Here is a 16,846-nt window from a genome sequence, read left to right as displayed (position 1 = left end):
TCAAATCTTATTTTTTCCAAATTTATCCATTTGTTCCACCAGCATTTGTTGAAAAGACTGTTGGAAAGGCTTTCATTCGTTGCAAAGAGTTTCTTTGTTGAAAAGACTGTCATTTTCTTCATTGAATTGCTTTGGTGACTTTGTCGGAAATCAAATGTCTACATGAGTATGGATCTATTTCTAGACTCCCTTTTCTGTTTCATTAGTTTATATGTATGTCCTTATGACAATACCATGCTGCCTTTTTTACTGCTTTCCTCTAGTAAACCTTCAAATCAGGTAGTCATTCATTTTTGTTCTTCTTTTTCAATATTATGTTTAATTATTCTAGATCCTTTGTATTGCTATGTAAATTTTGGAAACAACTTTACAGCTTTAATGAAGTGCCTATTGGCATTCTAACTGTCCCATTGTCTTGATCTATTAAAGAAGTATTAAAATGTAGCCTATAGCCATCTTCCAGTGATAGCACATCCATTCATTCAACAGAACTTATTGAGTTCCCACTCTGTGCTAGCCCTGGGAATATAAAGTCAAAACAGCATAGTGCCTTCCTTCCTTCTGTGAACATAAAGTCTGGTAAAAGAACAAGGACAGTCTAACCAATGACACAATACAATGTGATAAATGGATAGTACTATGCAAAGAGTACTATGTGATCAAAGAGTAAGGACATCCAAATCAAGGTGATAAGTAAAGATTCCCAGAGTGAAACCAGCTGAGTTTTAAAGGATCAATAGGGCACCAGGTAAAGAAGAGGTTTGAGTGTGGATGGACATTCCAGGGAGCGAGAATAACATTTCCAGCAACAACAAGGCAGAAAACAGCTTGTTATTAAGCAAACCACTATGAAAAACCAAAGACATGGTAGATGATTTTCCTTTCCTTTCGACCAAGTATGTGACCCTGGCTGTTGTTAAGTGCCATAAAAGCCCAGAAGAAAATCAAGGATGAGGAGCCAGGCAAGGGAAGAAATAGAATTGCTGCTACCCTATTTCTTTTTTCTTGTGCATTTTCTGGGATGCCTGCCCATGGAATAACCTGAGTACTTGACCTTCAGCTCGTCTCCCTTCCTATCCTTACAACATAACTTGGCAAATGGTGGAGCAGGCACAAAAACAGATCTCTACATTCCCAGAACTGTGACCTTTTAAATTTTATTTTTTAGAACAATTTTTTCAAATAGCAATTGAATCCGAATACATAAAAGAGAAAAAGCAGAGCAGCTATTATTAAAGAAAGGTGGTGACTGCAGCCTTGACTATCAACATTCAGTTCTCACCTGCCCCACCCCACAACACCATAACTACTGAGTTTCTTTTGCAAAACCCTAGCATGTCATGAAGCACAATTTGACATCCACCACACCACTTCCACCTGTGATTAAGTCTGGTCACCACCACACTGTAGCTGGGGATTTGTGGTTCACAAAACCTGGAAATGATTTTCTACAGGAAATAATTCTTCTCCTTGCCAAATTTAACACTAGGCCTTTGATGTTAGTTCGTGTTACTCAACATCAAAATTCATTTCCAATGGTCTTTGAGAAACTATTGTGGACAAAATTAGGTATAAGACTATTTTCTAAAAGAGTTATGGAAATCCTAGCCTTTATGAGGACATAACTTTTAACAATGAAATTTAATGGAATATGATAGGTTTATAACAGAGAAAAGTCATTTCATCATAGCCATATAAAATGCACACAGAGGAGAAAAGTACCCTTGCATATTTTTTTAAAAAGCAGAAAGAAATAGTAACTATACAAAATGTAAAGGTCTGCGCTACAGGAAATTGAAGAATCAAGAAATGTCACATTTCTTTATTTTTCAGTATCAAGTTAGAATCTGCTCATATTCCAATGACCAAAATTAAACAGAAGTCCAGTACGGGTCATGTTTTAAGGCTATTTCTATTCTTTGAATTATACAGGAGAAATAATTTTTAAATCATAGATAATATTATACTATAGATGCTGGTTTAATTTAAAAGTCTTCACTGATTTTCACAGCTTTATTGAGATATAGTTGACAATAAAATGTGCATACTTAATGTACAATTGGATAATGTTGACATGTATATGTACCCATGAAACGAACACTAAAATCAAAATAATGAATATATCCATTGCCCCCAGAAGTTTCCTTATTGTAATTTCTTCCTTAAACCACTCCCTGCTTTGTGTACCATCCCCCATCACTGCTCAGCCTTCTGTCATTATACATTGATTTGTGTTTTCTAGACTTTTACACAAATATAATCATGCAGTATGTACTCCTTGTGAGGCTTCTTTTATGCTTCCTTACTGTATTCTGAGCTTCATCCATGCTATTTTTTGTTTCAGTAGTTCATTCCTCTTTATTGCTGAGTAGTAGTGTTTCATTGTATGGATGAATCACTATTTGCCCATGTATTTACTTGTGGATGGACATTTAGGCCATTTTCCGTTTTTGCCTCTTACAAATAAGGCCAGAAACTTTAGCTTGGAAGACTTTAGTAAAAGTCTTTGTATAGACATAAGCTTTTATTTCTCTTAGGTAAATACCTAGGAGTGAGGTGGCTGGGTCATAAGCTAAACATAGGTTTAATTTTTAAGAAACTACCAAACTGTTTCCTGAATTGGATGGACATTTTACATTCCCACCAGCAGCATATGAGAGTCTCAAGTGTTCCATATCCTCCCAGACACTTCATATGATCAGTCTTTTTAATCTTAGACTTTTAAATAGATGTCCAATGTTACCTTGCTGTGGTTTTGATTTGCATTTCCTTAATGGCTGATGATACTGAGCATCTTTTGCTGTGATTGGCCACCCGCGTATTTTCTTTGATGGAATATCTGTTCCAATATTTTTCTCTTGTTTTAAGGTTGTGTTTGTTTTCTTACTATTGAGTTTCAAGGGTTCTTTACATATTCTGGATACAAGTTTTTTTTTTTTTTAATCAGATAAAGGATTTACGAATATCTTCTTCCACTCTAGTTTTATTTTTTCATTCTCTTCACAGGGCCTTTCGAAGAGCAAAAGTTCTTGATTTTTATGCAGTCTGATTTACAAATTTTTTTATGGATCATGCTTTTCATATTTTATCTAAGGAAACTGCCTAACCTAAGATCACACAATTTTCTCCTTTGCTTCCTTTTAGAAGTTTTATAACTCTAGGTTTTATATTTAGGTCTAAGGTTCATTTTGAGTTAATTTTTACATATGGTGCAAGGTATGAATCAAAGCTCATATTTTTGCATAGGAGTATCCAATTGATGCCACCCCATTTTTTGAAATGATTATCCTTTATCCATAAAATTTCCTTTGCAACTTTATCACAAATTAGTTAACTGTATTTGTGTGAGTCTATTTCTGTGTTCTCTATTGTGTTACATTGATCTGTTTGTATTTACACCAAATGGTATCATGCTACTTAATTTAAAAGTATTACATATAATTGTACCCAAATTCTATTTAATTTTATGTTTTATTAAATTTTACTTTAATAGGAAAGAAATTAAATTGCAACAGAAGAAATTATTAAACTTCAAATAAATATTTCTTCACTACAAGAGATATCATTTCTTAACAGGTCTCCCTAAGGTTATTAAAAATTATAAAAACCATTAAAAGAATAAAGTAATTATGTACTTTTAAATTGTACTTTAATGTTAGATGGTATCAATTAACTGAGAGACCAACACACTAAAACATTACCATTTTCACTGTTCCTCTCCTCTTTCTCCTATCTTTTTTCTTAGGATGATTATTGTTTTTATATTATTAAGTTTTAAAATTCATCTGTACCTGTAAATCCCAAAGATGCTTAACTTATATAGAGTTTTCTCACCCCTGAATCTGTTATCACAGAGTCTCTGTTCCTGGGTTCTTTGTTTGACTCAGCCCCTAATTATTTTGATATCACTTTCAAGTATTAATAGTTTGGTTATGATAGGTACCATATTCCCTGAAGTACTTCATGTTTGACAATGTGTGTAAAAGGGGGCTGAATGCTTGATTTGATGCTCCACTTGGTCACTGTTGATGTAGAGAAGAGCTAATGATTTGTGTACATTAATCTTGTATCTAGAAACTTTGCTGAATTCTTTTATCAGTCCTAGGAGCTTTCTGGAGGAGTCCTTGGGGTTTTCAAGGTAAACAATCATATCGTCAGCAAACAGTGACAGTTTGACTTCCTCTTTACCTATTTGGATGTCCTTTATTTCTTTCTCTTATCTTATTGCTCTGGCTAGGACTTCCAGTACTATGTTGAAGAGGAGTGGTGACAGTGGGACTCCTTGTCTTATTCCAGTTCTCAGAGGAAATGGCTTTCAACATTTCCTCATTCAGTATTATGTTGGCTGTGGGTTTGTCAGAGATGGCTTTTATTACATTAAGGTATGTCCCTTGTATGCTGATTTTGCTGAGAGTTTTAACGATAAAGCAATGTTGGATTTTGTTGAATGCTTTTTCTGAATCTATTGAGATGATCATGTGATTTTTGTTTTTAATTCTGTTTATGTGGTGTATCACATTTATTGACTTGTGTATGTTAAACCATGTCCACATTCCTGTTATGAAACCCACTTGATCATGGTGGATTATCTTTTTGATATGTTGTTGGATTCAGTTAGCTAGTATTTTGTGAAAGATTTTAGCATCTGTGTTCATCAAAGATATTGGTCTGTAGTTTTCTTTTTTGGTTATATCCTTTCCTGGTTTTTGTATTAGGGTGATGCTGGCTTCATAGAATGAATTTGGGAGGGTTCCTTCTTTCTCTATCTTGTGGAATAGTGTCAAAAGGATTGGTACCAATTCTTCCTTGAATGTCTGGTAGAATTCTCCTGTGAATCCGTCTGTTCCTGGACATTTTTTTGTTGATAAGTTTTTAATTACCATTTCAATCTCACTGCTTGTTATTGGTCTGTTCAGGATATCTAATTCTTCCTGACTTAAGCTAGGAGGGTTGTATTCTTCCAGGAATTTATCTGCCTTTTCTAGATTTTATAGTTTATGTGCATTAAGGTGTTCATAGTAGCCTTGAATGATCTTTTGTATTTCAGTGGTGTCAGTTGTAATATCTCCTGTTTCATTTCTTAGTGAGGTTATTTGGATTTTCTCTCTTTTTGGTTAATTTTGCTAATGATCTATCAATTTTATTTATCTTTTTAAATAACCAGCTTTTTGTTTCATTTATCTCTTGTATTTTTGTTTGTTTCAATTTTGTTTAGTTCTGCTCTGATCTTGGTTATTTCTTTTCTTCTGCTGGGTTAGGGTTTTGTTTGTTCTTGTTTCTCCAGTTCCTTGAGGTGTAACCTTAGAATGTCAGTTTGCGCTCCTTTGGTCTTTTTTATGTAGGCCTTTAGGTCTATGAACTTTCCTCCTAGCACTGCCTTTGCTGTATCCCAGAGGCTTTGATAAGTTGTGTCATTATTGTCATTCAGTTCAAAGAATTTTTTAATTTTCATCTTGATTTTGTTTTTGACCCAATGCTCATTCAGGAGCAGGTTACTTAATTTCCATGTATTTGCATGGTTTTGAAGGTTTCTTTTAGAATTGCTTTCCAGTTTTATTTCACTGTGGTCTGAGAGATGGCTTGATATAATTCCAATTTTCTTACATTTATTGAAGCACATTTTATGGCTTATTGTATGGTCTATCTTGGAGAAAGTTTTATGCACTGTTGATTACAATGTGTGTTCTGTGGTTGTTGGATAAAGTGTTCTGTATATATCTGCTAAGTCCATTTGTTCCAAGGTATAGTTTAAATCTATCGTTTCTTTGTTGACTTTCTGTCTTGATGACCTGTCTAGTGCTGTCAGTGGAGTACTGAAGTCTCCCACTACTATTGTCTTACTGTCTATCTCATTTCTTAGGTCTATTTGTTATTGTTTTATAAATTTGGGAACTTGAGTGTTCAGTGCACATTTGTTTAGGATTGTGATATTTTCCTGTTGGACAAGGCCTTTTACCATTATATAATGTCCCTCTTTGTCTCTTTTAACTGCTGTTGCTTTAAAGTTTGTTTTGTCTGATATAAGAATAGCTACCCCTGCTCGCTTTTGGTGTCCATTTGCATGAAACACCTTTTTCCACCCCTTTACTCTAAGTTTATGTGAGTCCTTATGTGTTAGGTGAGTTTCCTGAAGGCAGCTGACAGTTGATTGGTGAGTTCTTATCCATTCTTCAGTTCTGTATCTTTTAAATATAGCATTTAGGCCATTTACATTCAATGTTAGTGTTGAAATGTGAGGTACCATTGCATTCATCATGCTCTTTGTTGCCTGTGTACTTTGGTTTTTTGGTTTTTTTGTTTTTTTGTTTTTGCTTTCTAACTTGCATTTTTGTTTTATAGGTCCTGTGTGCTTTATGCTTTAAAGAAGTTCTGTTTTGATGTGTTTCCAGGATTTGCTTCAAGATTTAGAGCTCCTTTTAGCAGTTCTTGTAGTGGTGGCTTGGTAATGGTGAATTATCTCAGCATTTGTTTGTCTGAAAAAGGCTGTATCTTTCTTTCATATATGATGCTTAGTTTCGCTGGATACAAAATTCTTGGCTGATAATTGTTTTGTTTGAAGAGGCTGAAGATAGGGTTCCAATCCCTACTAGATTGTAGGGTTTCTGCTGAGAAATTTGCTGTTCATCTAATAGGTTTTCTTTTATAGGTTACCTGATGCTTCTGTCTCACAGCTCTTAAGATTCTTTCCTTTGTCTTAACTTTGGATAACCTAATGACAATGTGCCTAGGCAAAGATCTTTTTGCATGAATTTCCTGGCTGTTGTTTGTGCTTCTTGTATTTGGATGTCTAGGTCTCTAGCAAGGCCGGGGAAGTATTCCTCAATTATTACCCCAAATACATTTTCCAAGCTTTCAGAATTCTCTTCTTCCTCAGGAACACCGATTATTCTTAGGTTTGGTCATTTAACATAATCCCAGACTTCTTGGTGGCTTTGCTCATATTTTCTTATTCCTTTTCCTTTGTCTTTTTGGACTGGGTTAATTCAAAGAACTTGTCTTTGAGCTCTGAATTTTTTTCTTCTACATGTTCAATTCTATTGCTGAGACTTTCCAGAGCATTTCGCATTCGTAAAAGTGTGTGCAAAGTTTCCTGAATTTTTGCTTGTTTTTTCTTTAAGCTATCTATTTCCTTGACTATTTCTCCCTTCACTTCTTGTATCATTTTTTGGATTTCCTTGCATTGGGCTTCACTTTTCTCTGGTCCCTCCCTGTTTGGCTTAATAACTAACCTCCTGAATTCTTTTTCAGGTAAATCAGGGATTTCTTCTTTGTTTGGATCCATTGCTGGTGAACTAGTGTGATTTTTGGGGGGTGTTGAAGAGCCTCATTTTGTCATATTACCAGGGTTTGTTCTGTGGTTCCTCCTCATTTGGGCAGGCTCTGTCAGAGGGAAGGTCTAGGGCTGAAGGCTGTTGTTCAGATTCTTTTGTCCCATGAGATGTTCCCTTGATGTAGTACTCTCCCCCTTTTCCTATGGATGTGGCTTCCTGTGAGCCAAATTGCAGTGATTGATTGTCTCTCTTCTGGGTCTACCCACCCAGCAAGTCTACCGAGCTCTGGAGTGACACTGGGCATTGTCTGCACAGAATCCTGTGATGTGAGCCATCTCTGGGTCTCTCAGCCATGGATACCAGCGCCTGTTCCAGTGGAGGTGGCAGGGGGTACAATGGACACTGTTAGCGTTCTTAGCTTTGGTGTTTAATGCTCTATTTTTGTGCTGGTTGGCCCCCTGCCAGGAGGTGGTGCTTTCCAGAGAGCATTAGCTGTGGTAGTATGGGGAGGAACCAGTGGTGGGCAGGGCCCCAGAACTCCCAAGATTATATGCCCTTTGTCTTCCACTAGCAGGGTAGGTAGGAAAGGACCATCAACTGGGGGCTGGGCTAGGCGTGTCTGAGGTCAGACTCTCCTTGGGCAGGTCTTGCTGCAGCTGCTGTGGGGGACGGGGGTGAGATTTCTAGGTCACTGGAGCTGTGTACCTAAGAGGATTATGGCTGCCTCTGCTGAGTCATGCAGGTTGTCAGGGAAGTGGGGGGAAGCTGGCAGTCACAGGAGTCACCCAGCTGCCATGCAAACCAAAGGGCCAGTCTCACTCCCACCGTGCCCCCCTCAACAGCCCTAAGTCCATTTCCAGGCAGAGGGCAAGATGGCCTTGAAAACCTGACCCGGTCTACCCACCTCCCAGCTGCAAAAGAAAAGGGCTTGGTTCTTCCACACCTATGGAGTCTGCACACCAGATTTGCACCCTCGCCCAAGTTCTGGCCAGGAGGCTTCTCACCCCATTCAAATTGCTACAAAGTTCAGCTAGAGATTTCCTTCTCCATGTGGAGTTTTATCCTCTGCTCCTCTGTCCACCTTTCTGATGGATCTCTGTGGTGCCAGGCAGGGATGGCCTGCTAGGGGAACTAGCAAGCTCCCAGGGCCTTTCTGCTGCTTCCTCTACCCCTGTATTTCCCTCAGCTCTCCAAGTTGACCCAGCACCAGGTGAAGTCCGAAACTTCTCCCACAAACAGACCTTCAGCTTCTCCAGTGGAGGTTTGTGTTCGGGAGAGGAGGGTCTCCCTTTCCCACTTCCGTAGTTGGGACACTCACAGTATTTGGGGGGGTCTCTCGGGTCCTGCAGAAGCAGTCTGCTTCCTTCAGAGAGTCTGTGGTCCTCTCAGGATTGATGGTTTGTTCTTGCAGTCGACCTGGATCTAAAATTTACAGCACGAGCCTCCACATGCTGCTCTGTCCAGAGCTGCAATCTAGTCCTGCCTCCCATCCACCATGATGATCCAAATCCTTGGGTTCTCTATTTTAAGGACACTAATCATCCTTATGTTGTATCATCTTTGTTTTCCATAACTATGGAACTATTAGAATCTCTCTAAATAATTCATCACTTTGGTTTTTTATTAGTATTTTCTTTGATATCTCAAGTTTTCTTCTATGTCATTAATTTTTATTTTTAATAATATGTATTCTGTTTCTTGCAGTTTATAATTTATTATTAGCTCTGTAATGGTATGATTTGGTCCTCAATTTGTTGCCTTTGGTCTGTGATCTCCTAAAAGGTTGTGAGAAAATAAATGACTTATGCTCCTTAATTTTGTTTTCTTCTAAGTATATTTTTTCATGATATCTCCCTCTCTCTCTTTCTGTCTCTTCCTCTGCATGCAGTTTCTTTTCCCTATATTTATGCTCAAACTTGCATCATTCTTGTCTCTAGACGTTCTATTTGCTGTAATAAATGAAATTCTTCTCAATCTAAGGTTAGTTTGATCTCACTTCTGAACTACAATTTGAGGCCAATGTACCACATTCTATCTACTCTTCAGTACTCTGCAAGAGATTGGAGTGAGGAATACAGTATTAGAAGATGAACAATCTTTGGTAGCATGCTTAGGGTCTGCTCTTTCCCTTAAGATTCTCCTACATCTGTCACTCCAGAACCCACCCCCACAACTGGAGGCATATCTCAGTTCCACTGGGGGATATGCTCAGCTTGTATTATTTCCCAATTGTGTTCCAGAATCTCTACCTCTTTTAAGGTGCAGATACTTTTTCACTCGTTTCTCCACAGCAGATGTTTCCACCATTCTGTTCAGAACAATAAAAAGATCAGCTTTTTTTTTTTTTTTTTTTTTTTGAGACAGGATCTCACTCTGTTGCCCAGGCTGGAGTGCAGTGGTACAATCAGCTCACTGCAACCTCTGCCTCCCTGGTTCAAGCGATTCTCCTGCCTCAGCCTCCAGAGTAGTGGGGACTACAGGCATGTGCCACTATGCCCAGCTAGTGTTTGTATTTTTAGTAGAGATGGGGTTTCACCATGTTGGCCAGGCTGGTCTTGAACTCCTGACCTCAAGCAATCCATCTGCCTCATCCTCTCAAAGTGCTGGGATTACATGCCTGGCCAAAAAGATCAGCATTTTGATTATATTTATTACTTTCTAGATTTTGAAATATAAATTAGAAATCTCAGGTTTTTGTTGACTAGCTGGTAAGATGGTTCAGGTTAGGAGCTGAGCCATGTTGCCTCTCTGCTTTACTCCATAGTCCTCATGTTTTGTTGGGACCATGTTTTGAAGTTTATTGCATTATGCTGATAATGACTTTTAGGGGTTTTTGAAATTTTTTTCCAATTTTATAGGTATTATGGGAGGGCAATTTAGTGTAGCCTTAATGAAATTGAATAATGCCTCCTGTACGTAGTCCTGGACTTGTATTGTCTACTTGACCACCAGTGACCCAAGACCAAGACACTTTATTCTGCCACTGGTCAAACCCTGAGATCATGAGAGGGTGTTAAAACAGCCAACTGTGGCATGAAAAATGACAAACATGTCCTCCAAACATATCTTGTTGATTATGAGGGGAGATATTATTTTAACCCTTTACATCTGTCACTAAAAACTTACCTCTTTCATGGCCTGAGCTCCCTAGAAATCAATGTTCTAATTAGAAAACAGTAGCTAATCTGCCCAAATGCTAATAAATGAGAGTTGTGATTTATCTAGCAACAGGGGAACAGCTCAGCATTAACAATTAAAAGGTCTGTAGAGGACAGAGCTTTTTTTTCCTTACTCTTCCCCTTAGCTGATTGAGTTCAGCCCTATGCTATAAATAGCCCTTGTAATTAATGGCTATCTGTTTGAAAATCAGTTATCAGGACCACAGTTTAGGAGCCTTTACCTCTGAAATTCATAGAGCCTATTTTATGTCTCAGTGATAAGGGAATGATAATGTGAGTTCAAAGCTAAACCTACCTACCCACAAAGACCAAACCACATCATAGCCTACCAAGGCATTCTTCAATCTTCACGATAATGGATACAGATTTTTAAATAATCAATCCAACTGCAAGGAGAAGTACTGATCTTTAATATAGCCAGAATGTTTGGCTAAAGCCTGCTGCACTCCAGTCATTTCATGACTCTATAAGCTAAAGTCAAAATTTATATCAAAGGCATGAGTTTGCAATTAGCTGAGCAAGGTCTTTTAGAGACCCCCAAAGAGTTCATTTTTTCCTACATTGAACAAATTAACTGTGTGGTTGATAAAGTTCTTCTTCACTTTAACCTGACTGGACACAGAGTTAAAGGGGGAAAATAGCATGTCTAAACCAAATTGAATAGTGATCTTCTAGACAACACTCCCCAGAAGGGACCCTCCTTGGGAAATGCCACTTAGTGCTAGAGTAAATCTCAAATTTCAGTGAAGGCTTTGTCATTCACAGTAAAAGATGCTTGCACATCTTGCATGTTTTCTTCTAGTATTTTTTATTTCATTCGGTATTGCCTACTTACATAATACCCATGCAGAGCTCCTAGCAGATCCCAGAGCCTGCCATATTGTTTCATGACACTACACATTTATTAAAACTGTTTCCACTATGTAGATGGCCTTTTCTGGCCAGTTTGCATGTCATCTCCCTCTATTAGGCCCCCCAGCATCACCACCACCACCCTCCAATCTAACTGATAACTCCCTTCCTCAAGTTCCCACTCTACCTCTACATTTTTCTGTCTTAATACCAGTAATCTTTACATCCACTTGATTGGTTTCTTGACCATCTCTCTCCAGGCATAAGGTCTTATTCTTACTCAAATGTACATTTTCTATATGCTTGTTGACTATATAAGTGATTATTGAACAACTACAGAGCATCCAGTCTTTGCTAACACTTGGTAAAACTCAGAAAGACGGAGATTTTTTTTCTTTGTTCCCAATGAATTGATAAACCAGTGGGGAAGACAGACTTCTCTACAACTAGACACAGCAAGTCAAAAAGAGGGGTCTAGGCAGGTGATGAGGCTGAGTTGTTAGTTGGTGAGGCAACAAACACATAAAAGCTCACCATGTTTTAATGTCTCTTCTGTGATTTTCATAATCAAAACACACATGCTTCAATCATATGTTTCACATTGCTTACTAATGTCTTTGCATTATAACTCAGACCTGTGCTTCTAAACGAATGTGCACACAAATCACCCAGTGATCTCGTTAAAAGGCAAATTCTTATTCAAGAGTTCTGGGAGGGGCCTGAGATTCTGAATTCCTAACAAGCTCCCAGGGAATGCCAACATTGCTGATCCATGAATGCCTCAAGTAGCAAGGCTCCACACCATTGTAATGTCAATGTAAACATGGTTGAAATGGCACCAGTTTTTGGAAAAGCTCCTGGACTCCCTACCTAAACTCTTCTGACTGTAATTAAACATGATCAACGTTACACCAAGAGAGGTAGATTCAGCAGTGCCCAGAAAAAAACTGGCAAGATGCCTTGAAACCGTTACCTCTTGGCCTTTGTTTTACTATCTAAACACAAAAGGTCTTTGCTCCTGCACTTTAGGTCTGCTGCTACAAGATGAATGTAGTCTGAAGGTGTGGCAAGTTTTATCCAGATATTCAAGATTGCCTTTCTCTGCTAAAGTCTCTTCCATATTTAAACCATAACATCCCAGGTTCTTTATGGAAATAGAAATACCTTCTAAGAAAACTCTAAAACTTTAATCTGTTTAAACAATCATCAGAAAGAATACTTAAGTGAATTTTACAAAGGAAAAAAGAAACTCTGGGCCAGGCATGGTGACTTATGCCTGTAATTCTAACTCTTTGGAAGGCTGAGGCAGGAGAATCACTTGAGCCCAGGAGTTCAAGACTAGCCTGGGCAACATAGGGAGACCCTGGCTCTACAAAAAAAAAAAAAATTTAATTAGCCGAGCATACACCTGTAGTCCTAGCTACTCGGGAGGCTGAAGTGGGAGGATCACTTGAGCCTAAGAGTTCGAGGCTACAGTGAACCATGATCGTGCCACTGCATTCCAGCCTGTGTGACAGATCGAGACCTTATCTTAGAAAGAGAGAAAGAGAGAGAGAGAGAGAGAGAGAGAGAGAGAGAGAGACAGAGAAAGAAAAGAAAAGAAAAAAGAAACAAAAACAAAAAACCTCTGTAAGCATCCCATGGGAATCTATTTTCTTAACTCTTAATGATTCCAAGACAACATCTGTTAACTTTTTCAATTCATTAGAGTCTACCACTCAAAATGACAACATCTGTTAACTTTTTCAAGTCGGTAGAGTCTACCACTCAAAATGAAAGTCAAAATCCATTAGACCACTAAATTCTCATTTGTGAGTTTTGAGTTATCTTTCCACCAAGACAAGATCCCTACTTGAGATTTTATCTTTTGTAGGTCTTCTTCCTCTCTTCCCCACATCATTCTTGAGCACTAACGTAGCCCAAACCAAGTGTCCTATGTATGTCTTCTTCCAATCCGGTAGGTGTCACACTCCTCCTATCTGCCGTTCAACTTTGCCTTGCTATAATATGCTATTTAACAGGCAGTCTTGGTTATTTGGTCTCCTCTTGCATATTTAGTTTTTGCATCTTTTTTTTCTAACAATGTAATGGTAAACTGAACAGAAGTGGAACTCTTTTCACTGGGCACAACATATAGAAGGCAATGGCAGCCATAGCTCGCACCATGCATAGCCTGGAGTAGACAAACCTAAATGAACTTTCTTCCTTCTCACTTCTCACGGACTCATTTAGGTGAATGCCAAAGATGACGAAGGTGTCCTCGTTGGATCCTGGGACAATATCTATGCCTATGGCGTCCCCCCATCGGCCTGGACTGGAAGCGTTGACATTCTATTGGAATACCGGAGCTCTGAGAATCCAGTCCGGTATGGCCAATGCTGGGTTTTTGCTGGTGTCTTTAACACATGTAAGTATCCAACTGAGTAATTTCTTTTTAATATAAAGGAAACTTCACTTTAAGACATTTTATCTATAACCTAACAAAGAGACATAACAGCCCCTGTTGACACTATAGAATTTATGGGTGAGGCATTCTGGGATGTAGTCAATGCATAATTAAATTGTAGTGGGCCAAATATGCTCATAGTTTCTCTTTGACTGCAGAATCTTTATAGAAAGAATGATAGACTATTTCCTGTGTAATCCATCACTTAACACCCAAAGAAATAGAGGGTTACAGTAAAAATATAGAGAAAAAAGCCATTTTCTTTTCAGCCACCACATTTTAAAAAAACTAAAACAGTTAAAACTAAAATAATAAATAACAAAAGATATATATTGCTTATTTATCATTGAGAAGTTGTATAAATATGCGTATTTATTTATTATTGAGAATTTTATAAATATATCCACTTAATTTTTATCCCAGTTATGGAAGGTATTATAGCAGGTGGTCTCATATTCATTTTTCCACATGTCTCAATGCCCCTGAGCAATTAGAGATCAGAACATAATGAACAATCTCTCCCTCTCCAGTTTCCCCTCTGGTTTTTAATCCACCCAACATCCAATCTGTAGAGGAAAGCATATGAGAACAGAATTATTCTCTTCAGTGTCATGCATCATTTTTCAAAGTGGCATTTGCCTCTCTAGACCTAGACGATATTACAATTAATTCAGTGAATATTTTTAAAAATACATTTATTTCAGTATGTCTTCATCATTGGTAATGATTTTCATTCACAAGCCATTTCTACAGCCTTGGAGAAACATTAAGCTCAAGTTGGGGTGTCCTTTCTGCCTGCTCATTAATAAAGAATGTTTACCTAGTTAACATTTTTTAAATCAAAAACAAAGGGAGGGGTTGAAGGCTGGAGGGAGGTCATTTAAAAAACATTACAAAACCTATTTGTTTTAGCTCAAAGTCTCAACAGTCTAAGACTTGGTGATCTAAATTTAAAAAAAAAAAAGTCATGAGTTTTGTTTTGTTTTGTTTTCCCATAGTATCAAACAGGATAAGATTATTTTCTTAGCCATTTAAATATAACCCAGGGAAGAAGGAATACATATTTCTTGGGAGCAATGAAAATCAAAAGTATAGTCCCCTGGAAGCGCTGGTCTCTGAAGTTCCAGATAGAAGCCGGAACTTCATGGTAGGTTAAAAGTTGGAGGTCATCCCCTGCCTCGAGGCTCCCAAACCAAGACAAGGTAAAAGATGCCCAACAGAGGCAACCACTCTTGTGAAATGATTTTAGAAAGACAGAAAGGACCCAAGTTCTCCCGATGCCTACAATTTCACTATCCCAGTGTAATTCCTTCCGGCTCACAACAAGATAAAATAGTGAACACCTTACATCCGTTCGTGTCTTTGGCATAAAAAGGTTATCCAATCTATGCCTGAAAACAGGCTTTGGCGGTAAATCAAGAAAAGGCAGAAACACACAGTGGGGAAGTCACAACGAGAGTAAACCTGAAGATGGAAATTGGGGGAAGGAGGAACAGGTGCCCTAAAGTCAAGCCTCACTTTCTTGAAATTATGAGTAAGGCAGAGTCTTGACCAAGTCGTGTCTGGGATAATGTGAATTAGTGTTCAGCCAGAAACAGAATGAGAGTGGCAGTCGTTTTATTGGTAAGACCCTGGGTGAACAGGGCTGAAAATCAAGAAAGGAAGATGGGAACGGGAGGCCCGTGGCAGCTGCCACTGTTGTTTGGGGCATTAAGATCAAGTCCTTTAAGGAGGGGGACCCTTGAATCTCTACCAGACTCCAGTTTGGACTTCCAAGGTTGTTCTGTTGAAGGAGGTGGGTAGTCTTTGGTTAAAAATGCTAAACTATTCTGAAGGAGAAAATAAAAAGGCAAGCCAAGTCATTAATCTTAAAATTGTCAGCTGAATTATTTTCAATGAGCCCTGATGACTGTTGTCCTGGGAGGCAGGGAGGGCATTTGGATTAAGTTTAATCAATCGGTACATATGGCAAGAAAGGTATTCAGATAATTTGTTATCTATTAAAATGAATTAAAATGAATCTGTGGTGTCACCCACCAATGCATGTCACAGGAGCTAATTCTGGCCAAGACAGCAAATTCCACCAAGGACCTACTCTGTAAATTCCTAACTTCCTATTAGTGGGTTTTTAAAATTGTATTTTCAGGAACATAGTCCCATTCATGGGACTAAAATAATACTACGTTGATGATCAAACGCTTAGAAACGAAACAATTAGAACCCTATTGGGATTCTACTCTAGTTGGCTTCACTTGACACCAGCTGCAATTCTGAAGGATCACACAGCAAGATTTCTCTCTACCGCCCCCATGGGGTTGAATGACCACCCTTTTCCAGCATGGAACATTTGAGAATAACATGTCCAAAGGGTTTTCCATGTTGGGTCAGGAAGAAAGTCCCCTACAAGAAGGGTTTTTTTCACTCTGTGTTTATTAAATGCCGGTGATGTGTTTAGCTGTGGTCTGTCCTTTCCTGTAGTTTTACGATGCCTTGGAATACCAGCAAGAATTGTTACCAATTATTTCTCTGCCCATGATAATGATGCCAATTTGCAAATGGACATCTTTCTGGAAGAAGATGGAAACGTGAATTCCAAACTTACCAAGGATTCAGTGTGGTGAGTTTGATTGACAATGGCACTGGCTGATGTCGCATTATAGTAATGTTACACATTTACCACAAGATAGACTCAATCTGATGTTTCTGTTCTATTTTGAGGACCATTCAACAGCACAGGCAGAAAAGTCTGATTGTCAAAGAATGTTCTAGCAAATGATTAGAAATGTTACTGAAGAGACAGTTTGGGTTCCTAGTGATAAAAATCAATCATTCCTTATAACAGCAACCACCAAAAAAAGTCATAGTTTTAGCTGCTGCATATGCCTATACTAGTTCCTCTCTACCTTGATATATTAATATTACAGTTAATAGCAGAAATATTGGAGCCAAGCGTTCTCTGGGTCAGTGCCCTGGGACTAATAGAGCTAACATTTATTTAGTATTTACTGTGCATCGGTCTTGGTGTATGCATGATCTTATCCAGTTGTTTTTAGTTGTATCAGGTGGATGTTATTAATATCGCCATTTACAAATGAGGA

General features: G+C 38.2%; 1 protein-coding gene across 3 annotated transcripts in view; it reads left to right on the top strand.

Moving 5' to 3' along the window:
- F13A1 (coagulation factor XIII A chain) overlaps positions 1–16,846 on the top strand; it is a 188,161-nt gene that overhangs the window by 81,758 nt on the left and 89,557 nt on the right. For all 3 annotated transcript variants that reach the window (XM_003806722.6, XM_063605135.1, XM_063605136.1), the window contains 2 exons: positions 13,535–13,709; positions 16,227–16,365. In XM_003806722.6, the coding sequence (XP_003806770.1) occupies positions 13,535–13,709; positions 16,227–16,365 (314 nt within the window). The remainder of the gene's footprint in view (positions 1–13,534; positions 13,710–16,226; positions 16,366–16,846) is intronic.

The sequence above is a fragment of the Pan paniscus genome, chromosome 5, assembly GCF_029289425.2.
Source record: "Pan paniscus chromosome 5, NHGRI_mPanPan1-v2.0_pri, whole genome shotgun sequence".
Taxonomy (NCBI): Eukaryota; Metazoa; Chordata; class Mammalia; order Primates; family Hominidae; genus Pan; species Pan paniscus.
This window is presented reverse-complemented; position numbering and strand designations above follow the sequence as displayed.